This window comes from Lissotriton vulgaris, chromosome 9, assembly GCF_964263255.1.
Source record: "Lissotriton vulgaris chromosome 9, aLisVul1.2, whole genome shotgun sequence".
In the NCBI taxonomy this organism is placed as follows: domain Eukaryota; kingdom Metazoa; phylum Chordata; class Amphibia; order Caudata; family Salamandridae; genus Lissotriton; species Lissotriton vulgaris.
Genome location: NC_141697.1, coordinates 969,855,043 through 969,881,354, shown reverse-complemented (window position 1 = coordinate 969,881,354; position 26,312 = coordinate 969,855,043). Strand labels below are relative to the sequence as shown.

Below are 26,312 nucleotides of genomic sequence, written 5' to 3'. Positions count from 1 at the left end.
CGAGCACAACTGGTTACACCGCTATCCCCACTATAGACCGTAAGTTTAATTAACAGCTGTTATAGGGGGGCTAACAGAAGATGTACATTGGTCAGCAATTGTTCCCACCCAAGACCACCACTACAAGGTTCTAAACCCCACCTCCATAAAGGATGTTGACGTAATTAGCAGGTCAGGCCATGTATAAAAGCCTACTCTGGGTGGATCAGCAGAAATAGCCATTTTTAAAAACCCTGGTGGAACGACATACTTGGATTGTTTTGCTGCACAGGCCCATCTCAGGAGTTTAAAAGGGAATAATGGAGCAGAACAACTTATCACAGATTGATGCAGCGTGCTACACATTTATGGATGTAAGTAAAACAGGGGTCTGGTGCAATGTTGCATGTTTAAGGTTTTATTTAAAAGTATCGGTAGCAGGCCTTTTAAGGTGAAGGAGGTTGTATTTTACAAAGGGTACCTAGCGCAATGTAGGACTGGGCTCATAATGTTTTAAATAATATATAATGGGGGTTGCTGTCTAAAGTTTATAATGCAGGATGTGCTGAGGTATAAAGGAGAGTTGTCATTTTAAGTTTTTTAAATGCGCTAAGGGCAAGGGAACTGTATGGTGATGTGATTAAAGGTGGCTGTTTTAGGGTTTGTACATGACTGTTGTGTTACACTTTTAAGGGTAATTTTATGCGAGGCCGGGCTGTATCTATGATATCTATGGATGTTGCTTTTGTGGTGTGGGGACCTGTTAAAGGTATTTTAACAAAACTGTGGGCCTGTATTTAAGGAGAGTAATGCTTAGGGTATTAAAGGTGCAACAATCCTGTAACGTAAGGCTTTTACACTGTCTACAGACCTATAACAAGGCGATGCTCCGATGTGTGGTAAGGTGGTTGCAGGGTCCTCTGTATGGGGTGCGCATGCCCCAAGCATCCTTACACAAATAAAGGCAGCATTTGTGTGGGGCTCCATGCCCCGTTATTCATACATTAAAGGTCCCAGAACCCTCTGGCCATGTGCGGGGCTCTGGGACTTGTGCTGAGGCATGGCCGGTGGGACTCGAGGCCCTTTTGTAATAAAAAATAAAGGCCCCCAGAGCCCACGGCCATGCATGCTACTCTGGGGGCTTGTAAGGTTGTGCTGGGGCTCGAGGCTCCAATTTTTTAAAAAAAGGAAGCCCGGAGCCCTCTGTGCTCCCTGCGGAGCTCGGGGGGGGGGGGTCTGTGTTGCTGGGGTGGCTCCCAGAGTCCGACGTGTACAGGGCGCAATGCTCGAGACATTGTTTTAAAATTGAAGCCCCTCGTGATGCTGTGTGGGCAGAAGGCGGCATTTTCTAGGGCCACACGAGGGGTCCCGATGGGGGCATGAAAGAGCTTCTTCGTCGTGGCTGCTAAAGTAGGCCACAGCCCCTTCAGTGATGTCACCGGGACTCCCCAGACGTCATGGCGGGGGGCGGGGCCTATCGCAGCAGCAAAGACGAGGGAACTCCGATGGGGCTGCTGGACAGCTTTGGAGATTGCCGCCCCATGGGTACTGCTATGAATAAACAAATGTTTAACAAAATAAAAATAAAAGAAACGGTGGCAGGGCAGCAGGCAGCTGCCTCTTCGCATATGCCAGGGATTGCCCAACCCCGCAGTGATGTCACCGGGGACACCCACGGCAGCATGAAGGGGTGGGGGCTGCCCCGTACAAGCGCCGAGGAAGCTCCAGGCAGAGCTTCCAACATGCTGACGGGGCCCCAAAGGTGGGCATTCAATAAATACAAATTTTAAAAAAGCGTTTACAGCAGCAGGGCTCTGATTAGCAGCGTTCCTGCGGCTTTCAAGATCGCGTGTTTTGTGGGGTCATTTTATATAGCTCATACACTATCTGAAGGGCTGCCCATTAATGCAGTATTACCCTTTCAACGGCATTTGGTACTCTTTTGTAACATGCAAACGTCACTTTTCCCGTGTAACACACCGTTTGCTATCTCTTACATTTTGTTTGCTTTAGATACTTGCAAAAGTGCCACCAATGCCGACGCAATGTTTGTTCTTGTGCTTGAGTGTCTACCGTTTATGGCAGTATTATACTTGTTCGCTTTTGTAACTTGCACACATGTCACTTTTTTTTTCCTCCGGTACTGCACCTTTGCTACCTACGGCTTTTTGGTTGCTCCCAAGTGTCACTATTGCAGCATGTAACTGAACGCTTGCTTCTGAAATGTGTTCCCATGTAATTTGCTCCGCATGCATCAGTACTGTTCCTACTGTGAAGCGCTCTGACCCCTTAGGTTAAAGCCTGTGCTATATAAAAACGCATACATACATGCCTAAATAAATAAATTAAGTGATTTGCCCAGAAGCATAGGCTATGGCGCCGGTTTTTTTCTCATGTTTGTGCTCAACCCAGACAGCCCCGTTTTAAAATGCGTGCTTTTTCTCTACCCAGACAGCCCTTTCAAAATGCAACCCTGAGAGTGTATATAATGTACACAGTGCTGCGTATAATGTATTTATGGGGTAGATTGTGACTGCTTTTTTCCCTAAGAGATATCCTGGTGTTACTGGCGTTTATAAGTAAAAATTCTAACATGGCGCTATGTTTATTAAAGGGTTGTAAAGAACAACTTGAGGTTTATATACTATGGATATGTGCAAAATGTTAGGGGTGTACCTATGTTGGACTTGTGTGTAGGTATGAGATGATCTTATTAAAAATTAAATGTCCAGACAAGTCTATTTTCAATTTTGAATTTATCAGTGGCATTTTCTAAGGTGTATGTAACAAACTGTAAGGCCTTGTTTATGATGTGTAGTTTTAAACCTCTATTTTTTTTTTTTTTAATCTAACCCTAAACAGGCTATCCCTGTAATAGACATCACCGACGCCGAAATGCTAACCATACAAGCAGGTATATGTATTTAGAGTTGCATAGTTCTGTGTAGTTTTTATACACCATTGTCTCAGAAGTTCTGCTTTTTTCTAATGGTCTTCTCATGTGTGTATGCTTTTATAGATTATGATGCCGCTCTACAACTAGATTCTGATGATCTAGAGCTATACCTGGGGGCTCAAGAAGTGTCGCAACGTATTCAGGATGATGTGGTTCTTTCAGGTAAATTTAAAAAGAAAGGCCAGGGTTCTTTAAACTGTCTAAGACTTAGACTGTGTTAGCCCAAAAACCCCAGGGGTGTACTGTAGGAGGGCTCCTCAGAAGGGACTGCTAAGGACTTGTTTATACCACAAATGTGATTATTTTTTCTTTGCAGGTTCCTCAGAGGCAACCACGACCGACGCCGCTTTGCAAGAGGCGGCACCGCCGTCAAAAGAAAGACCGTTAAAGAGGAAAGCCTCAACATCTGGAAAGGAACCGATGACGAAGAAAGGATCTGGGAAAAGACCTCTAAAAGGTGTGTTTTTACAAAAGGGGCGAAAAAAACGCGCTCTCTGTGTTTTATTCTAGCAGGTAGAAGGGGGCAGCCGTCGTGTTGTAGGGATTGTATAAAGGGGCCCTGTAGAAATTATTGTGGTGGGTGTCTATGGGTAGTGTAAACACCTTTATACAGGTTCTTTATTTTTTCTAATATATATATTTTTTTATCTTACATTCTAGGAGCTGTTCAAAAGAACACCGCTGAAAATACGGGGGAGGTCAAGAGGTCTGCGAAACCGTTAAGGGACATAACAGCGACCATTCAGAATGCAGAGCCTGCAGCAAAAGCTGTGAGTAGACGTGGACGCCAGGACAAGCTCTGCACATACTACACGCACATACAGCAGAGAACCGGCACCGCTGCGAAATGTCAGATCAAGCCCTCTTCCATCATGTTGAACAATCCTACAGGAATGTCTATTCTACACAGGGAGGGGGACACCGGCAAAGACGTTCTTCCAACCCCAGACAAAGTTAGGTCTGTTCAGTGTAAAAGCGGTGCGGCGTCTCTGAACCCTCTCAAAGCCTCAACGGCATTCGCTGAAGATATGGTACATCCCCAAACTCCTAAAGCGAGACGCCTCTCAAGATCCGGGCTCAAGAAGAACTGTGGGGTGCAGACAGATCCCTTAATCAAGCCCCTTACGGCGCCGTCTCCTACGCATACCTTGAAGGCACCTATAGTTTTAAATAAACTAGCGGCTTCTGTAGAGGGGTTCCCCCAAGACCAAACCCTAAATCCTGCTATACCCAGGCCTGCTGTGCTTAGAAGCTCAGAGGCTGATAATGCGCCGCCCCCAGAAACCCCTTACAACGGTAGCAGGGGTGGTCTCAAAGCATTGATAGGTATGGTTGCCAAACTTGATAGGCCCTCAGAAGCAGCGCACAAGGACCCTTCCAGCACGCACAATGGGTATTTGTATACGGATGTTAGACATTCACCCGACCACAACCACGACAATTCCTTAGCCGATAGGGACCACAATTGCTTTGACGGACATTTACACTCCCCAACCCTTATGTCACCTATACCCCCGCAGGGAGCATACGACCCAACCAGCCCCGCACCCAGTGTAAGCCACCCATCACCATCAGCAATATGTAGCGATAATAGTATCTGTTGGGACGACTGGTCAAATCAGGGTTTAGAAGCTGTATCTAGTGAGGACCCTTCCATGGCAGCCCCGGGATGTTCGCACTGGGACCCTCTTTCTATGAACCCTCCGGTGCCTCAATTACAGAATGGTGTTGCTGCGGATGGAGCGAGTGGTGGGCCAGGGGTGTTGCCGACTGGTGTACAACCGGGCACGGTATTCATCCCTAATCCGCCGCAATACGATTCTGTAAACCCAAAAGAGGTACTAGGGGCCCTTGTGAAAGACATACAATTGGCGGTCAGAAAGTTAAAACGACAAGTGAACACAGCCACCTTAAAACTAGGGGTATGCGGTAGCGTTGACAGATCGGGGCTGGAGGCGCAGCGAAAGATACTACAAATGGTTGAGCAGTGTAAAAGGGTGATCATACAAACATGCCAAACAACAGTGTCCGACATTTGGAGTATCCCCTCTTGACTATGCCGACGTAGGCCCTTAAAGACCCAACACGTCCTGAGTGTTAATAAAAGTAAGCGTAAATCTAAATACAGCAGCAGGGTCCACACAGTTCTGACAAAGTCCCTGCGCTTCTTACGCTTCCTCAACCGTAAAAAGGACATGGAACCCCACAAGCAGGATCATACATTTTCACAAGCAGCGCCTGAATCACATGCACCGGTACAATGCCCCAGTCATTACATAAGTTCAGGTGAGGACAGACCTTGGGCGGTGCAATTGGAGGGATCTCAGGGTGGAGCACCAACACGCCAATACCATGAACACACAGAAGGTCTGAGGGCGGGGGCTGTAGCTGAGGCCTCTATGAGCACATCATCCACCTACACAAACCATACAGTTCAGGTAGGAGGGGGTCGGATACCTAGAAAAGTATGGGCCCGCAGAAAACATAAGTGGGCTAATAGCGCTAAGCAACGCCAGCTTTTAATAACTAAATTAAAGAAAGCCAAAATATGCGCTACACGGCGTCTTAAAAGGACCCCAGAGCCCTGCCTAAACCAGAATCCCCAAAATGATGCATCAGTAAGCTCCCCCTCCAGTCAGATTCCTCTAGATGAGGATTCAGAGACAGTGTTTTTAGAGAGCGTCAGAACCTACAGTCGTACTGTCGAGAGATTTAACGCTACTGAGCACTACGAGGAGTTTAGGTTTATTAACCTACACCTGATAAGGTCCCCCGTGCAAGGGCATTTAGTCATACAGCAGGCTGTGCAATCACTCATAGATAGGTTGATACGTGATGTGGGTCCTAATGATTTTTTCCAGCTACGCTTCCAGGGGCAGGGCCTTGACAGTCCGCTCTTCACCAAACGACGGGCCCTTGATGTGTTTGATGCTGTGGAATTTTTAGAAAACCTGTCAAAGCTTTTACAGAGCAAGGCTGAACTAGTCGCCTATGGCACTTTCAGAGTCATAGCCCTCATTGTCCGGGGTCGTGAGGGGGGTGTTTCCAGGCCTTTAAAGAGCGTCCTGTACAGTAAGATCATTGGTAAGAAACAACGTTGGCTGCTCAACTTTAACAATGGAGCAGCCAACACCTGTCTGGCGGCCAGCATCGTGGGATTGCTGATGGGTCGCAACACCACCGACGCTGTCATCATGTCTAGAGCGGCTGAAGCCCATGAGGTTCTTGAAATACCTCCAGACCGCATGGTCGGCTTTGGCGACATAGGTCTTTTTGAGAACTATTTCGCCGTTACGGTGAAAGTTCTTTATCACAACGGTTCTTGGAAGTACTTTACAACCGGGGATCGTGTGAAAAACAAGACTGTATATGTCCTGCACCATGAGAATCACTTTTACGGTATCTTGAACCTTAAAAGTTTTCTGGGTGTCAAATACGTGTGCACACATTGCGACCATATATACAACACTAAGGCGCATCATCAGTGTGAAATACATTGTAAGATGTGTCAGAGGGATGGTTGCATTGTAGACGATGCCCTGAAGGTGCTGTGTCAAACCTGTAAGATGTTTTGTCGCTCGCAAGACTGCTGGCGCATACACCGCAAAGCTGTTAAATGCAGCCCTAAAATGAACTGTCAAGAGTGCGGCCGGTATGTGTCGACAGAACACAAATGCAAAGGCATGAAATGTCCCCGGTGTCAGATTCCATGTAGGGTGGGATTTGTACACCAGTGTTACATGGTTAAAGGCAAACACCAGCCCAAAACCGAGGATTACATCGTTTTTGATATAGAGTGCACACAAGAGACGGGGGTACACCAACCTAACTATATTTACGCCCACCATCTAACTTCTGATGACTGCTGGGAGTTTGAGGGGCGCACATGCGTTAGTGATTTCCTTAACACATTCATTCAGTCCAAATTCAAAGGGTACACCATGCTGGCCCACAACTCAAAAGCATATGACTCATTCTTTATTTTACAGAATATGATTCGTGAAAAGGTGCAAGTAGAACTCATCACTCAAGGTTCCAAGCTGATGTTGTTAATGGCTGGTCAGTTACAAATAAGATTCATAGACACCCTGAATTTCCTACCCATGAAATTGAGCAAGCTGCCAAAAGCTTTTGGTTTCCCTGGGTGTAAAGGTTATTTTCCACACTTCTTTAACACCTGGGCGAACCAGAATTATGTGGGGCCCATGCCGCCTCCGGACAGCTACGGGGTTGATTATATGATGCCTGCTGAGAAAGAGAGCTTTCTACAGTGGTACGCTGAAAACCGTGAAAAGGAGTTTCATTTTCAATCCGAATTGAAAACCTATTGCAAGGCCGATGTAATGATCCTGCGACAGGCCTGCAACCTCTTCAGAGATGTTGTGGTGTCTATGACTAAGAAAGTCAGGGTCATGAAACACAAAACCCCTCACATGACTAAGAAAGTCAGGGCCTTGAAACCCAAGACGCCTCAAATGACAAAGTCGGTTGAATACATAGACCCTTTTCAAAACATCACCCTGGCCTCCATGTGTATGTCCATCTACAAACACATGTTTTTAAGACCAGAAAGTATAGCTCTAGTGCCGCCAGACCTCTATAACGGTAAACAGAAACGTTATTCAACCCCTTCTATCCAATGGCTCATGTACGTCTCTGAGAAGGAAGACCTAGATATTCGGCATGCCTTACAGGGTGGTGAATACCGCCTGGGTCCCTATTACCTGGATGGGTATGCTGTAATTAAGGGCGTGCCGACGGCCTTTGAATACAATGGCTGTTTTTACCACGGCTGTCCTCAGTGTTACAAACCCCACGAGTTTAACAGACTGATGGGGGCCAAATTTGGACACTTACACAGACGTACTCTGATAAGGGCCCAGTATGTTGAAAAATGTGGCTTTGCTCTGAGGGTCCTATGGGAGCACGAGTGGTTAGAGATGACAGCAACCAACACCGAGCTACGTTCTTTCCTTCAGAGTCGTGATTTACCACAACCTCTGGAACCCCGCGATGCCTTATTCGGGGGGCGTACAAACGCCATACAGTTGTACAGGGCCGCTGGGGAGGGTGAGAAAATACACTATTATGATTTCACCAGTCTGTACCCTTTTGTAAACAAAATGAAGGTGTACCCCTTAGGACACCCTACCATCATATATAGAGACTTTAAGCCCCTTTCCGAATACTTTGGCCTAGTAAAATGTGAAATCTATCCTCCAAGGCAGCTTTACTTTCCCGTGTTACCATACAGAGTCGATGGTAAGCTGATGTTCCCCCTCTGTCGAACATGCGCTGTGTTTAAGGAGGTCGGTGGTTGCAGTCACACCGAAGAACAAAGGATGCTCACAGGGACTTGGTGCACCATCGAGGTACAAGCTGCCTTAGACAAAGGCTACAGACTCGGCAGAGTACACGAGGTGTGGCATTTTAAGAGGACCACGACACGTCTCTTTTCACGCTACATTAATTTGTTTCTCAGAGACAAACAGGAGGCCTCCAGATATCCTGATTGGTGTACTAGTCAAGCTGCAAAGCAGAAATACATCGATGACTACCACACGCATGAGGGTATACGCTTACGGCCACATTTGATAGAGGTCAACCCTGCCCGCCGGCAGTTAGCCAAACTCTGCCTCAACTCCTTATGGGGAAAATTCGCACAGCGTACAAACATGTCAAATACGACCATAATAACAGATCCTGACGAACTGTTTAAGTACCTTTTTGCCCCTTGTTACGAGGTGTCCAGCTGCGAGTTTATCGATGACGAGACCGCGGCGGTATGCTGGAAATACACAAAAGAGTACCCCACAACGTGTAACAACATTAACATATTCATAGCCTGCTTCACGACTGCACACGCCCGTCTAGAGCTTTACGGTGTTATGGATAAACTCCAGGACCGCTGTCTGTATCATGATACCGACTCAGTGATTTTTCTGAGTAAACCAGGGGATGAAGATCCTCCTCTTGGGGATTATCTAGGTAATTTGACCAGCGAACTTGATAAGGATGAGCACATAATAGAATTTACAACAGCTGGGCCTAAGACATACTCGTACAAAACAAACACCAACAAAGTATGTATGAAGGTCAAAGGTATAACATTAAACGTCAGCAACACCCTAAAAATTAATTTTGAAAGTCTGAAGGATCTGGTGCATGAATATTCTGCAGCGGCCGATCATGAAAATGATAAAACTATAGTTGTTAACCAGCCATGCATAGTCAGATCCAAAAAGAAGTGGGAAATTACAACCCAGCCCCTACATAAAACCTTACGCGTTGTTTTTGACAAGAGGGTCCTGACTGCTGACTATAAAACCCTGCCGTACGGATATTAGGAACATTAGAGAGGACACCCCCAGCACAATGGACACCCGTTTACAGCACCCGTTCTCCTGTGTGTTAGCAGGTCCCTCAAACTGCGGTAAAAGCTACTTTATAAAAAAACTCTTAGAAAATGCTGCAGGTGCATTATCCCAAGCACCTAACAACATTGTGTGGCTTTATTCGTGCTGGCAAGATCTTTATACCGAACTGTCCCGCAGCTTCCCCCATATCAGATTTATAGAAGGTATACCTGAGAATCTCAACGATGATGAGCTGCTACCTCCGACCCTTGTAAACATGGTTATTGTCGATGACCTTATGCGTGAAGGTGGTGACCATCCTGAGCTAGAGCGAGCTTTTACTCAATATTCACATCACCGTAATCTAAGCATATGCTACATTGTGCAGAACTTGTTTTACAAGGGTAAGAACAGTCGCTCTATAGCACTCAATGCCTCATACCTTGTTTTATTTAAAAATCCCCGTGACAAACAGCAAATATCTGTCATAGCTAAGCAGATGTACCCTGGAAACACACACTTCTTCATGGAGGCCTTTAACGACGCTACATCAAAACCCCACGGATACCTGCTGGTCGACTTAAAAAATAATACTCTAGAAGACTACAGACTAAGGGCTGATATTTTTCCCCCTGATCTCCCAGTCGCTTACACCCCAAAGACTAAGTCCCGAACCTATAAAAAGCAGCGCTGAAGACCTTTAGAGACATTTGTAGCCAGGCCTTATACCCCACCCCAGGTGCTGACCATGTCTGAACGCCTACGTCGCAATTTGGCCCTCCTGAAAATGTTGGTAACAGCCAGTCCCCAACAGCGAAAGGCCCTCCTCTGCGCAGCTTCTGACGATTTAGTGGCAGCCATTTCAGAAATAGCTCTAAACACCCTAAAAGGCAATGTCCCTATATCAAAGAGCCAGTTACAAGTGTTGAAGAAGAAGCGACATCTTATCAGGAAGCTCAGTAATAAAAGGGCCTCACTCATCACCAAGAAGAAACTGGTGAAACAGTCTGGGGGTTTTATAGGCTCATTGTTGGGCATAGCTATACCCGTAATTACAAGCCTCCTCTCAGGACTGTGATGGAGCATGCCTCAAAGATGTATTTGGTTCCTAAACATCAGTTGGAGAAACTGGGCTCTACTGCTGACAATGCCTGGGATATACGCCGTAATGAGACTTTACGCCTGGATGCAGAAATTAAAGACATTTTGAACCGGACGGATCTAAACCCCTACGACAAAGCTACCCTTTACACCAGCACCCTTAAAAATTTTCTAAGCTACTACAAACAGTGGGATACCGAAAAAAACAAGTTAACTTTATATGCCGCGGACTCTGAACAGCCAGCAGTGTCTGCGCATGCTACGCCGCCCCAACAGCCGCCGCCGCAGCCTTCCCAGACCCCTCCCTCGGTTAGTTTTGTTGACGACCTCCTAAAAAATATAAGCCAGAGGCATAGGGGGGCCGCGCAAATGTTGATGAGTAAACTAGCCGCTTCTAAAGACCTAACAGCGTGGAATGACCGGGGGGAATTTCTTTACAAGGGACAGCCTGTTGTTGGTTCACACATGTACGATCTGGTAAAAGGTCTCACTCACCCCAAGATCCTAACGCATCAAAATGCTCCTAGAGGCTGGGAGCAGTTTCTACAAGCGGCCGCTGAACTCAACATCCCTTCCACACTCGTGGGTAATAACGAACACCGCCGTATGCTTGAAAGTTTAAAGACACCCCTCCCGCCATCGCCTGCCGCCTCTGATGGGCCCCTACTATCCCCCTCTTGGAGCAACCCCATGGGGCCTTCAGCACGGCGAAAAAGACACATGCCCAAGACCCGCACGTGGATTAATCCTTAATGTTTCTACAGACTTATTGAATAACTGGGCCTTCTACGTGTATAACAGTGATTTTTCTTCATATATTTCTTTAGTAATGACTGTCAATGTAATGTGTAACCTACATGACTGTTTGTAATAAACACTTTTATAAATTTTCAACCCTTCTCACTCGTCTTTTTAAAACATTTTAATTCTGGTGTATGAGACAGCATAGAAATACAGAGTCTGAATGTGTGCTTTAAAAAAATTTCTTTATTTTAAACGTTCATCATTAAACATACATGTGTTACAAGCCCTTACAATTTTGACAGACGCTATATTCGGTTTTCACAGGCCGGACCGAGACCCTTGTGTTTTCTTTGACATATTTCACAACTATGCTGTCATTGTTAACAAGGTCACTCGAATATAGATTTAAGAAATTTCTAAACGATGTACCCTCAGACATTTTACTGATAAAATAAATACAGTGTTCCCCGCATGTGATGGCAAGCGAATCCTGGACCCGCAGCTTATTATACTCAACCCTCGCCGCAGCTTTTTTCACAAACTTGAATATGGGTTTTGTATAGATACTGTGTTCGGGGAACTCAGATGTACTGTCAAACACCGTAACCTTGTCACTATCTATAAACATGCCGACCCAGTGTGTTCCACCCTTGTAATGAGGATCGGTGTTAAAGACTAGGGTGCATGGTCTTTCTGACCCAATTTCGGTAGGCAGCCCATCGCTAGGGAAAACACCTAAAAAATATTTCCTAGCGTATTTGTGCCTGCTTAAGAAGTCCCGTATCTGCATAGTGTCCATTTCACAAACATTTAAAGATAGTCAAACAAAATCTGTCTGGCGTGGTTGATCTGAATGATGCTGTCAAATACCGAGAATACAATCATGTTCACATTCGTAGGTAGCGGATTACTGAATCGTATTTCAGCTTTTAGATTTCCGTTTTTGACCAGGTTGTAGTGATCACCGTCTTCCATGTCAGGGGTCAGGTCGAATGCGAACAGTGTGTATCCGGTCCCATAGCCTTCTCTTGTCACGGCTACACCACAGTCCCGTAGATGTTTCCCTGTTATCGAAACCAGCCCCTGGTATTCCCTGATGTAGTTGGAGCTTATAAAACTGGGTGTGTAGGGTTTTGCAGGAATCACGGTGCCCTCGTGGACCAGAGCTGCGTAGTTGATGTTGTAGTGCTTAAAATTGAAGGGATTTGCGGCGTAGGAGCCGCTAAAAGCTGTATTGTCCACAAATCCGATGATGATAAGCTTAGGTAGTTGTCCCAGAAATAAATTCTGTTGCTGCGTTAGCCGTGTACCTGCTGGGATGCTGAATACCTTCAGAGTCACTCTTTCCACAGCGTACTTGGCGTTTGATATTTGCAAAGCGTCGGCGTGAGCTAGTCTGACGCTCGGGGACACTTTTACCCTCTTTACAAACAGACTCGCTGACCGTATGTCCAACTTGTACTGTTCTGCATCCCCGCTTATGAGACAGAATGAATCCTTGTTACGCGTGAGCTTGATCTTAAGATCGATTCCGTTGATGAGCAGTTTATCTTGGAAGAATAGGTCTTTATGTATGCGGCCCAGAAGGTCAAACTGGCGACTGGCAGATGCAAAACTTGCTCTTTTTACAAATCCCTGATTTTCACCGTCCAACTCCTTGACTTCAAAATGTTCACATGTGTCCTTGTAGAAGAGCCCCGATGAAAGCTGCGTGTCGAGGGCGTCGCTACTGTAATTTAGAATGCTCTCGAGGTAGGCTCTGTATGCGTACATGTTATCGTTCTGTGTGATGAGCCGGTCGCCCAGGGTGATGTCCACCTGATTAAACAGGGTTGCGAGGGGATAAGCTATCGTAGCCACTTTAGCGTCTGCTGCTATGTCGGAACCATCAGCTTTTACAATTTTACACATAAGGTGTAGTAGCGTGTTGTTGAGATCCAGATACATATCCGTGGACCCTGATACATAAAACTCTATAGGGGCCAATGGTGTCAAAGCGGCTAAAGGCGATACCTCCATGAAGAAGCTGTTTTCGATGCTTGTCTGTGTAGGCTTTAGAGTAAACAAGTCTAACTCGGATTTGGCGCACTCGCCCGATGCACAGTGTACGAAGGCCATGTTTTAGGTTGTGCCGCTTTAAAAAATATTTACTTTAGAGGAGGATCTCTTCTTCTTCGTAGCTCTCTTCCTCCGTGGGGTTTTTCTTTTCTGAGCACGCTTTGAAGAACTCCTCTTTTTTTTATAGGGGGCCGGCGGGCCTCTGCGTCTTGATGCACGGCGCTTCCTTTTAACGCTCGTGCGCGGCTTGTACACTAAGCCAGCACCTTCTTGCGGCTGTTTGTTCATACGTTCGGCAACCGCCGAAGTAACAGAGCCAACAACATCCTGGGCAATGTTCGAAGCCGCCGCCTTAACATGCGGTTTTACAATTTCATAGCCTTTTCTCAAGAATGGCATAGCTCTTCTAAAAAGACTGCGGAAGAAACCTCCTAGACCAGCCCCATACATAACAGGTGACCCTTGAAAGTACGGTGGGCCTCCATAGCCGGCCTGGTTTCGGTAATAGTCCCTGTACATTGAAGGGTCCCCGTATGTTTTCACCACCACCATGTCGCCTGCTTAATAACCTCTGTCGCGTCTCGGTCTTAAATGAAGCTTTACAATAACTTTCCCATATTTAAAGGACACAGGCTGCGACTGATCATCGAAGATCATAATTGAAATAGTGTCAAAATGGTTTTTAGAAACTGCTATGTAGTCGGGTTTGTTGAATTGAATATTGACCATCGTATTATTTTCGCCCTGTACATGGACACATCTTAACAAGGGCGAGTAACTGTCTCCAATCCTCTGTGCCTCTACAATATCGCTATACACATAGAGTGTGTAGAACCCTCCGTTAATATCCGGGCACGTGTGATCCGGCTCGATCGGACTTTTAGCATTCTGTACTGTTCCTAAAACACGGCTTAATTTACCGGTACAGTTAAACGTTGTGGTGCGACTCGATGTTTTAAGAAACACCTTCCTTCTGACGTTATCTAGTGACAGATGGGTATTCGGATATGTTTCGATGGTACCTATGGCTTTGTTGATGGCATCGACAACACTTAAAACTGTGGGGTAGTAGCCATATGGGATGCTCTCGTGCATGCTCATCGGGTCCTGCTCACGTTTTAGGTAAAACTTAGCCTCGGTCTGTGTAAATGTGTTCCAGGTTCTAGGGTATTGGATCTCAGTTAGGGCTACCTCCCAATCACCTTTCAGGTCCACAGGCTTAGCCAATTTCACTGTATAATTAGAAATTTGGTTGCCGGGGAACATGTCTTTAGAAGCGTTGGACGGCAGGGTGATATAAAAGGGCGCTGTCTCCATCTTAACATCAGCTTTTAGACGCTCCTCAGCTCACACACCCTTCAGGGAGCTGTCCAGCACCCAACTGTTAAATTTCTCCGGCCACCCCCTCCATTTGACCTATGCCTGACTATTAGCGCCTCTACCTTTCCTTTTCAGAATCTTTTCCACCTTATACACCCGGTGCGGATCGGCGGGTATCCTTTGTAATTCTTCCTTGTAAAATACCCCAGACACCATTTCCCCATCATAGTCCTTTAACCTGTAGATATACAAACCCTGTTTAAGCTCCACACTTTCCACTATAAATATTTCATCGCTAAAAGTCTGTTGGTAACCCTTCGTAAAGACCCCTTTCAATTTTGAAATTCTTACGTGATCACCTTTTTTAAAAATAGGCTTCTTCACCTTTGTAGCGAAATTATGACCGTACACAGTTCTCCAAACAGCTAACGAATTAGTATGCGTTACCTCTACGGGTGCTGTTTTGATGGTCCTGTGGTAACTGGCATTATATACATCTAAAAAGGCCTGTAGAACATCAACGTATCTGTAGGTGTTTTGGGCCGTAAAATACCTCCACATCTTAGACTTTAAAGTTCTGTTAAACCGCTCTACAACCGCTGCTTTTACCTCTGTGTGTGTTACAAAATGTTGAACGCCGTGGTGCTTTAATAGTTTCTGAAATGTGTTGTTTAAGAATTCTTTACCGGCATCTGTTTGTAGTTTTTGAGGAATTCGCCCTTTCTCGAAGATGGCTTTAAAAGCGGCTGTGACGCTAGCCCCAGTTTTATCGCGTAACGCTTCTGCGTAGGCATACTTGGACAGCACATCTATAACAGTTAATATATAGTGAGCTCCGTTGTTATGTTTTGCTAAATCTTGAAGGCTGATGATATCCGCCTGCCATTGATAATCTAATTGTGCATTAACGATTGTAGGCCGTCTCTTAAAACGTCTTCTGGCGGGTTTATGTAGTGAATATGCCTCCTCTCCTGATAACCAGTTCTTCACCAGATCTCTGCTTACAGGTTCGTTTTCATCTACAGCCCTTCTATATAGAGCTTCGGCGCTTCCCAAGCTGCCAACTCCCCGTGTATCATAATAAAGTTTTCTTAACACGGACCCCGACATGTTATCATCCGCTACACACCAGACAATGAATGCCACATGTTTTGCATAAGTGCCTTTTATTAAAAAAGTAAAGAAAAAATTTAACAAATCATAAACAGAGTATACTTTACATTTTTCACAGTAAGTGTCGTAAGGACGTATTAACACAGAGTCACCTTGAGGTGTAACATTCTATTACTTTGTTCTAAATACACGCTATCATGTAATGTTAAATAAGCACCTGTTTAAAACAGTTTTCGAGGGGCCAAAGACCCTATTTTTCTATTTTTTTTATACAGATTACACATACGCCTTGCTACGAGTTTTTCTATCATTTTTCTGTTGAAAGTGGTGCCCATACCCTGCATACCCGGTAATTTTAAGCTCGGGTCGTAGGCATATCGGATCTCAGTGATTGCCGCCGTCAAAATTCTCAACATATCAGGGTGTACAAGCTTCTTTTCAGCGTACAACCCATACACCACCCTTAGCAGTTTATACACCTTGTATGGATCTATCAAACTACAAATGTAGCGTATTGTTCTTGATCTGTATGATTCACACAAACATTCGTGAGCCTCCTGCTGCGGATCGTTGATTTGATGACCGTTACAAAGGCTGTAATAGTCACGCCGGACACAGTTTAGGACCACCTGTGCGGCGAAAGCCTTAACTTCCTGCCTTGCGTAGTAGGACAAGCCTTCATCTTCCTTTTCACACATGTCAGAGTCGCATACACACTTGTCGCAGCCATCACGGTTTTGGCATGTGGAACTTTCAGCCTGTTTTGAGCACCACAGACAATTGAAAATTACATTGTTCGTTTTTGTAGACCGCCATTCTGGCGCAGGCCTTTTTGGGGATTCTCTCTAGGGTTCAAAAGAAGAAAGAATTACAATCCGTAAGCTGAAGAAATAAAATACAACGCTATGTATGTGACCGCGCATAACATTTTCTTACTAACCTCTGCATATTCACCGCTCTCTGCGGCGGCTCTGAAATCTTGAGAGTCACTAATGTCCTGCGATGCCCCATCATCTTCGACGCTTGTACCAGGTTGTTGCAGAATACCCTTCTCAACACCCGTATCCTCCTGAAGGTCCCTGTCATCATAGCTGGATGTGCTAGGAGGTGCTACATCTTTTTTAACATAGTTTATTAAGTAGGTGTATTCGCCTGGGTTTGCTCTCTAGGGTCAAAAAGAAGAAAATATTGACAGTTCGTTAGTTGAAGAAATAAAATAAACCATTATGTAATTGCCTGCTCATAACATTCTCTTTTTAAATTTTTTTTACTAACCTTCGCATTTTCATCATCTTCGGCGGCTGCTCTGAAATCTTGAGAGTCGCTAATGTCCTGTGATGCCCCATCATCTTCGACGCTTGTAGCAGGCTGGTGCAGAACGACCTTCTCAGCAGCCTTATGCTCCTGAAGGTCCATGTCTTCATAGACGGGTGTATTAGGAGGTGCTACAGCTTCTTCAGATTCCTCCAGATCCATTGAACTGAGACCAGCAAGCAGGCTGCCGCTACATGAGCCCTCACTGTCGCTGCTGTCGCCCTTAATCGGGGACATCCGACATACGCAATCCTTGAGACGGCGTGCTTCCATAGGCCTACATATGCCATTGCCAAAGCCAGCAACGTCGCAGTCCATATCCCTAGGAGTTTCTTGTCGAGCATCCTCGTCCATTACCAGGGGTGTTAAACTGCGGTAATATCTATTGATAGTGGGTTGGGAGCCACCCAACACTGGCCTTTTCACGATTGGGTTGTATCTCTTCATTCTGATGTGGGGTGCGGGCACCTTTTCATATTCAGGCTTCTGCTTGCTGTAAGAGGTTCTTAAGGAAGTCGTATATGTATCCTAAGCAGCCCCTAAAAGGGGCGTACACCTCTACACCATAACAATGGCATACAAACGTCATAGGCCTCTGGTTCGCTGATGGCTCCAAAACAAACCCCGCCCTTTGGAAGACCGCCCCCTTGGGACAAATGGACACCTACAGTCATCATAGAGGGTTGAGACCCGTCACTTTTTTTAAGGACACATCTATGGGGGCATGGCACATGTCACTTTTAAGGACAGGAACAACATGTCACTTTTAAGGACAGGAACACTCTGTCAGTTTTAAGGACACACACACACACACAGGCATGTCACTTTTAGGGACCTCGACCTGTCACATTTGGTGACAATCACAGACATGTCACATTTGGTGACAATCACAAACCTGTCACTTTTGGGGACACACACTGACCTGTCACTTTTGGGGACATGCATGACGAGGAATGGTATCCCTACTTTCTACTGTTGTGACTCCAACAACCTTTTGACTTCTTACAAAAGAGAATTTTGAATCGTTATTCTGCGATTAGGGTTGTGAAGGAGAAAGAACCTAGAATATTAGATTTGATGGACATAAAAAAGAGTGGAATAACAATTCATGACCTAACATAACTCCACAGCTTCGTAATTCCTGCTGGGTGAGTGTGACAATGAAATCACTGAAATATTGTTTCCAAGATATTTCCAAAGGTGTTCCTAATGTGCTGTGTTTTGTCTTTTCGCTGCAGAAAACAGCGAACGTAAGGTAACTAATGCAACCAGTCGAAGCTAGGAATAATAGAGGTAACCCAGAAAGAGACATCGAAGGCAACAATTGTTTCTCTTTATTCCCTAACCTCTTTCGGGGACAATTGCCAATACGAGATTTGCATATCTGAGCTGAGAATTGTGCACAAAGGAGTTGGGGGGACTGTTCTCTTTCCTGCGTAGATCCTGTGACTTGCAGGTGAGCAGTGATGTAACAAAACTTGAGCCTTCCCTGCAAAGTGCATGGACGGGGGCTCTCCCCTGCCCGCCACCTATAACTTTTGCTGAGGGGGCCCCCTGGAGCTCGGGAGCTTCCGCACTGCGGAGGCTGTGGGGTTTATATTATGTTACTGCAGGTGAGTAGCACTCACCTTGGGCGTGTGCGGGGTATAGAAGATCTGTAGCTTGCAGAAAGTCTTGTGCTGGGGTGTCCCTTAGCAGTCGGGTATAGGGGAACTGGAGCCTTTGTGCTCTGGCAGGTGGTGCCTCATCTGTGGTAAGTCTTTATCCTCTTCATCAGTTTGTTGCAGCCCAGGACCTGTGCCCAAGTCCTCGTCTTGTTCCTCCGCAGCCTTCTCCTTCTTCTCATCCGTAGTGGCTCACAATTGGTGGGCTTCCTCCCAGGCCCTGAGCATTATCTGGAGCTCCTCCTTCTCGGAGCTCCTTTTTGCTGGAAGCCCCCTCTCCCTTCAGAATACTCGGAGGTCGGCTCCAGTATAACTCCCCAGGTTGCTGAGGTCAAACTCCATACTTGAAGGTGGAATCACAGGCACAGTCAGTCAGATTGGGGGTGACTTTCAAAAGAGCAAACATGGCCAACTAAGGAGAATTTAAAAAGCGGGTGATACCAAATTATGTATATGGGATGTTACTGTTTCACTAATCACTGTATGGTATGGTACAAATACTGTATCACACCACTAAACACCAATGTGAGAAATGTGGTTATTGGTTGAGGGGGTGTTAACTCTACTCAAGCAACAACCACAATCTCTGTCAGGGTGAACCACAAAAGTCACAAAATTAACCTGTGCTTAACCCTATGGTAGCATGGCATAAAAGAAGTCAGGCTTAACTTACGGGTAATGTGTAAAGTATTTATGCAACACACAAACAATAATGAAGTGAAAACACAACACAAAAAAATCTAACACCAGTGTGGAAAGATGGAGTACATTTCATTAAATTATTTGACACCAAAACAACAAAAATCCAATTAGTAGAAGCTGAGTTATGAATTTTTAAAGTTTAAAGTGAAAAATATCACCTAAAAGATCAAAGCATTAACCTCGGACATCTAGTCACGTAAGACAGGGAAAAGTCAAAAGTCATGCTGACCATGATGGAGCGTGGTTCGGATACACCAGGTGGATTGGTCTCTGTCTTCCCTTACCTTCGGACTTAGAAACATTTGTAAAAAAAAATGGCTCAGAAGGTAAAGTTCAGCTGGGCAAGGCAGCTGGGGGTGTCTCAGGAGGAGACGTCTTAGCAAGGGAGCCGCTGGGCAAAGGCGCAGTAACAATTCCTGCATTCAGGCATTGTCTCTTTTATGGAAGTCAAAAATCTCAAGCTGTCAAAGCTGCTGGATTTAGCCAACAATGGCTCCACAAGGCTGGATCCCCCTTCTGTAAGGAGCTGACAAACAGATTTACTGCTGTGGAGAAGAACGTAACAAAAGCTACCGCGAAGTCATGATGAGCGGTGATTAATCTTGGGCTGATCAGTGAGCAGGTAGGTCTCATTCTCCCCTCAGTACTCAGAGCCCTTTTTGGCAGAACATTTTCTATGTTTTGGATTTGGGTTATCTGGCACGTTGAGCACCATTTTTTTCAATGGTCCAGGACTGGAGTGGCACCTCTTGGAGGATCAGGCCTCACTCAAGGTGGGCCTAGGTGTGGGTTCAAGTTGATTGTAGCCTTTTCTATCCCTGAGGCTCTGATAAGGAGGCCAGACAATGAGCCCTTGAGGTCACTTAGAAGACTTGGGTTCAAGCAGGAAAGCAGGTCTCCAGCAGCAGGGCAGTCTTCCTGGTGGGACAGGGCAGTCCTCTGAAGTATACAGCAGGCCACAGGTAGCAGAGCAGTCCTCTGAGAGTCCTTCTGCAGGTCCAGAAGTGAACCCAAGAGTGGGTCTGAGGGTCCAAGTACAAGTCCGGTTGTGTACAGCTCTACCCCCACAACCTGCCTAGGAAGGCCGATCCTGCTGTCATCATGTTCCTTTAATGTGTGTCTGTATGGGAGACATACACAAAGGCCAACTGCCAACTACAACTAGATATGTGACCCAGGAAACAGGATGCATGCACCAAACGGTACAACAGGAAAATTCCCACTTTCTAAAAGTGGCGTTTTCAGAATTGTGACTTAAAATAAGACATTACAATTAAAGAGGATATTAAAATACAATTCCCTTGACACCAAACATGTTATTTCTGCCTGCTCCCAAACACAAGTTATCACTTATTAAATGTAATAAGCTAGCCTAATGTTATCCTACGAGAAAGGAAGGCCTCGTAACAATGAAAAACGAATTTAAGAGATGTTCACTACCAGGACATGCAAAACTTAAAAGTACTTGTCCACCTTTTTGAATACAATACACCCAGCCCTATTTAGGGCCTACCTTAGAGGTGACTTATGTATAATAAAAAGAGAGTTTTAGGCCTGGAATTATTATGCCATGTCAAATTTGCAGTTTGGAACAGCACAGAGATTGCAGTGGCAGACCTGAGGTATGTTTAAAAAGGCTACTTTATTGGGTTGCACAATAAGTTCCGCAGACCCACCAGGCACATTTAATTTACAGGCCCTGGGTACATGTACTGCAGCTTTACCAGTAATGTAAATATGCAAATTGGGATTAAGACAATTTTACCATATTTAAAGGTGAGAGCACAAGCATTTCAGCACTGATTAGCAGTGGTAAAGGGCACAGAGTCTTAAGGCCAACTAAGTGAATTCTGCAAAACAAGAGGGGTGAAGGCAAAATGTTTGGGAGCGACCTTGCAGAGAGGGCCATGCCAAAAAAAGAATGAGACAAAATTACCAAAATTATGCTGGATAATTAAAAATAAATTGTATCTAATCCTACCCTCTTTCGTCCATTGAGTGTAAGAATTAAATCAAGCCTATGTTTTCGCAACACTGGGTTAATATTGAACTATGAGTCATGGAATCCAACATACCTGAAAATTCTTAGTGCCTCATTTATAAAAAGTGACGCATCACTGCAAGAAAACAGGAATGCTTCACTTTTTATTCGCTCTTCTTAGGACACCAATTATGCATCATATTTACAGTATGACACTTCATGTCGCAAGGAGTTACAGATATGTCAGTATTTCTGACGTATCTGTAGGCGCAAAAATGACGCATTGCTGTGCTGGAGTGTGTCACAAATGTGACACAATTCCAGCAATGGGTCATTACCAGGGCTTAATTGGAGCCGGAGCTTGCCGGTGCTTAGCACCGGCACCTAATTATGAGGGCCGGGTCTACAGTCACTGAGTGATGCTGCATTAAGTGCACCTGTCAGTAATTCATTTACGAGTCGTGCGTGGCACTGGCACACACAGAGAGCGTGTGCTGTGCTACTGTTGTGGTGCCGTAAGTGCTGTGCTGGTTCCTTAGTTTATGAAAGTTACAGACGATCCAGGTTAGGGGATGATAGGCCCGTGCATTGGCTATCTTCCCACCAATCGGCCATCTCTGATGGGAGGGGTTTCCAAAACTAAACAGAGCAATCACAAAATACCAATCCAACTTCTGTAGTTCCTTGCCTAAGAAAATTAATTTAAAAATATTAAGGTTGCATTTATGCATAACGTGTATATTATTTAAGGCCATATTAGAATTTACAATTTTAATACGTTTGCGAACCTTAGACCCTACGAGTCATACTGGTTGTTGTTGACTCGAATCTTGATGCATGCAGGAGTAAATTAAACACTTACTGTCGGTGACGTGACGACACAGGTCTAGTGGGCGGGACACTGCAGTAGTTGTTGTTGGTCAGGGCTTTGCTGCCATGGGCTGGTCTTCTTCTGCGGGGTTTGGGGCTGTGCATAGCAGAGGCAGCGACGCATGTGCAGATTATGCAAATGAATGCACACGCATTTTCACTGCCCGCCCCAGCATACCCGCACCTCTCCGTCCTCACCAGCCACCGAGTATCCATTGGTGGTCTTGTAACTTAACTACTCAACCAAAGCACGCCCAGTGCCTTTGAAAGTAACTGGAGTCGGGAGCTGCTTGGACGACGGTTGAGGTTGACTACTGCTGCAGTACATCATTATAAGTCTGGACTGCTCAGCAGGTGAGTGAGGGCGAGCAAGGCTGGCAGGGCCTGACAGCCGTAACGGTGATTACTGGTCAGGTTTAAAAAAATCATTTTTATCTTGATTGGTATGCCGGCACTGGCAGCCAAATCATCATGGTTGAAATAAATCAAGCTGCGCAGGTGAGGCAGGGCAGGGCCTGGCAGGCCGCAGGCGCAGGATTAATGTTTTTTTTAATAATCATTATTGTTGATTGGTGACAGGTTTGATGATGATCATGATGGCCTGGGATAGGCTGCGTAGGCCGGCGGCCAAATCATGAATTAAAAAATAAAGCTGCGCAGGTGAGACCTACAGTGGTTTACTTTTTTAGGTTGATGATGGTGGTCCTGTCACTCTGATCATGAGGATGAGAGGTTGTTTTTGATTTTGATCGCCAGGTTTGATCATCACGTCACGATCATGTTTTGTTGGCAGTAGTGGGTGCACTGCAGTGTGCAGTCACAGTGGCTATTTGTTGCGGAGTTGCGGGCCGGCCCGGGCTGCCTGGATAGTACTACAGGATGTATTCAGTTTTGTTTTAGGGCAGGGCACGCTCATCTGTGGGGGTTGGGGCTGTGCGCGGCAAACAGCGTGCGTGCCCACATTTTTTCACATTGTAATGCGTGCGCATTCACTGCTTTGCCACCACACAACACCCCAGTGATATCGATGGTTAGTTCATGCTCAGTAAAGTAGAAAGCTCCAATAGGAGTTCCTTAAGTTTGGTGATATACAGTCCTTCAATAATTGTGATATCCTAGGGGTTTATATGCAGGTGCGCACTCTTTGCCTTCCATGCGCAATGATGGCGGTTGTAACTGGCTTGCAGGCCAGATGGACGAACAAGTTTGGTTAGCTGCCTGCCTCCACGGTTTAATTTCGAGGTGCCAGTTATGCTGTTAACATTTGCAGAAGGCTGGGGGTTTTCTGAAGCAATGGATACGGCGTGAGACACAAACCTAGTACACACAGAAGGAACAATGGGCGGTGATAGCGCTGTTATATTGCAAGGTGTAGTCAATGCATCAACAACTAGGGACAAACTAGAATTCAGAGAAAGTGTCCTTTCAGTTTAAGCGATGTTGGTGCTAATAACCCCCATGACCTCCTCCAATGTCCTGTCAATACAGGTGCCTTTTACAAGGGAGTGGAGCCAGAATTGCCTACTACAGCTTTCCTTTTGCCCATATCACAGGAGACAGTCAGTCACAGTACAGTATGAATAAGAAAGGAAAGGGTACTTTCAAAAGTAAAACCAAAGAGAGGTGGCCCAGCCCAGCCTCCTCCGGGCTCTGATGGGCGCCAACTGGCCATCCCTTGGCTTGTGCCCTGCAACCGTGCATCCTTCGCTGCGAGGCCGTCGTCGATATAAGCACTAAGGGAGTCCTGCTCCTCCCCCTCTCAGCTGTGGCAAGGTGGTGGTGCCTATGGGCACTGGCCCTGGGCAGATGGGACAGGACAGTAGTCCCCAACACAAGGCAAACGTCCTGAGTTGCGAGGCTGTCGTTGGCGCTGTAAGTGCTAGGGGAGTCATGGCAATTTTAATCAATCTGCTGCCCCTGTAATAGTGAAGCACAAAGATACACCTATGGGCATGATTTGCTGCACTATATCAAGTGCAGTAAAACCTAACATGACATACCATTGATTTGGTGAGGTTCAAACTTGTCTGTCTGCAGTATGTAGACAAGTATATTGCATGATGTTATTCAGTTTCTCTGTTTAGAGTGTTTTAACAACATTTTAGTTTATTTTGGCACATAAGCTATGTAAAAGTTGTACCTTAGAACTCATAGACTGTTAAAAATGGCATGCCTTACCCCAGTATTGTACTATCACCAAACCAGCACATACAGCACTGAAATTGTCCCTTTTCAATGCATTAGTGATTTTAGCTAATTTATTCCAAAATTGTGCTTTCAATGCACTTTTGAGATAATCTTTTTCAAAATGTTAACAGGGCAAGGGAATCTTCTATCAAAACCCTACTATGAGGAAGGCTTCCTTCCTGAAGTTCGAATCAGCCAGGCATATATTACCTCTGACTTTTAGCAGTGCCAGTTGAAAATGTGGGTGGGGCTAATATAATAAGTGGGTGGAGGAAGTGGGTGGAGCCATAGAAAAGTAGGCATGGCCTCCGACAAACATTTGAGCACCTGCACTTCATATTTTACAAATTAAGCACTGGTCATTACACATGGGCAGGTCCCACATTAAGTGTTCATGTGTCAGTCTGATGCCTGCCATGAGGCAGGCGGAAGATATTGACGCATTTGCGTCCTAGAAGAGGTGCAGTGAAATCTCATAGATTTCACTGCATCACTTCTATGATGCTTTCTTGCGTCGGAATGCCCCCCTTTGCATACATTATACCTAACACAGGTATAATGTAGCACAGGGGTTTACAAAGTGACGCATCTGCTTAGATGCGTCACTTTGTAAATAGGGTGCAACAGGGGGCATGTTTTACGCCGCCGATGCATCACATAATGTGGCGTAACGGAAGCGCAAAACTGTCACAAGGCCTCATAAATAATGCCCTTAATGTCTGACCTGAGCTGTGGACACTTCGAGGACTGTTTTAGCAAAATAGAGGGTCTGAGGTCATCAGATATTGTTTACTTTTGTTCTACAGAGACTTATGGGTGAGGTCTATGATCTCAAGGTTTGCCGATCTGAGACAAGGATCCTTGGAGCTCTCAGGCATAAGATGGCGGTAACAGGATGCCACTGGCAATGAAAACATCAGATCTCAAGTTTAGTTGTTCCTTTTCATATCTGGGAACTTCCACAAACGTTAATCGAGTAGTCTTTCTAACAGAAATGCATTAGGCAGTAGGGACCCATACCTAGAGATTCAGACGAGATTTCAAGGGTAATGGGCTAGACAACAATAGGGAGCAAATAATAAAGATTGCAAGTATATGTATTTATTCGACTAAACATATTCATAACAGGCAGAGGTTGGGGGAGGCGAATGGGCCAACAAGTTAGTTTGAATCAGCTTCCAGTAAGACTCTTTTGAATGATAGCCTGTAAAGCAGTGTGAATGAAAGAATGCATAGCTCACTTGTAAAGTGCAACAGAAGCGAAAATGGACTTCTCGGTGATACATTAAGTAGGAGGAGGCACAATGAAAGTGTGTGGGCATTGGCTAAGCAGAGGTATACAACGTTTAGAACGCATTTTTTACAACGCGGTGCTGTTACCACGCTACTTTTACCACGCAAGTCGTTACAACGACTTGCGCTGGAGGGCGCTCCAGGATAGTAAATAGTTTAATTTACTATCTAACTCCTTCCCTAGAGTCCACGGGGACTGGAGTTGGAATAGTAAATTATAAAATTTACTATCCAGCGCCCCTCCACGCAAGTCGTTGTAACGACTTGCATGGTAAAAGTAGCGTTGTAACGGTACGCGTTGTAAAAGTACACGTGGTACCGTCATACATCCCTAAGCAGAGCTAAAGATCAGTCATTCAATTGTTTTTTAGGCGAATGGAAGGAGTTCCAATGAATGGGCTACAATGGGCTAGATGAAGCAAAAGATGTTTTATGGGTAACATGAAAGCAAGGCTGGCAGATGTCAGCTTGCGAGAGGGAGTTAGCCTAGCCATTGTTTGCTAACGAGGGTTTATTAGTGCCAAGGATGGCTTTAAAAACTAAAATGAGCCGTTTGAAAAGGATCCCATGTCTCAGGGACAAAAAGCTAGCTAATTTTCAGTAACGTGGCTAGTGGACACGGTGTGTTCTAGAATGTTAAACAGGTTCCTTAGGAAAAGTGTGTGAATTGGCCT

General features: G+C 45.4%; 2 protein-coding genes and 1 pseudogene across 2 annotated transcripts; 2 read left to right on the top strand and 1 right to left on the bottom strand.

The window, feature by feature from the left end:
* Window positions 1-2,859: 2,859 nt before the first annotated feature.
* Window positions 2,860-5,156, top strand: LOC147692630 (uncharacterized). The gene is made up of 4 exons (XM_086936808.1): window positions 2,860-2,893; window positions 2,999-3,097; window positions 3,252-3,392; window positions 3,596-5,156. Exons 1-4 carry the CDS (start codon window positions 2,875-2,877, stop codon window positions 4,987-4,989), a joined length of 1,653 nt encoding a protein of 550 aa, XP_086792934.1. The 5' UTR covers window positions 2,860-2,874; the 3' UTR covers window positions 4,990-5,156.
* Window positions 5,157-5,334: 178 nt separating this feature from the next.
* Window positions 5,335-6,787, top strand: LOC147692629 (uncharacterized; annotated as a pseudogene).
* Window positions 6,788-11,282: 4,495 nt separating this feature from the next.
* LOC147692628 (uncharacterized protein F54H12.2-like) lies at window positions 11,283-13,254 on the bottom strand. The gene is made up of 2 exons (XM_086939542.1): window positions 12,102-13,254; window positions 11,283-11,320 (listed from the first exon to the last, which is right to left on the bottom strand). Exons 1-2 carry the CDS (start codon window positions 13,252-13,254, stop codon window positions 11,283-11,285), a joined length of 1,191 nt encoding a protein of 396 aa, XP_086795668.1.
* Window positions 13,255-26,312: the final 13,058 nt, after the last annotated feature.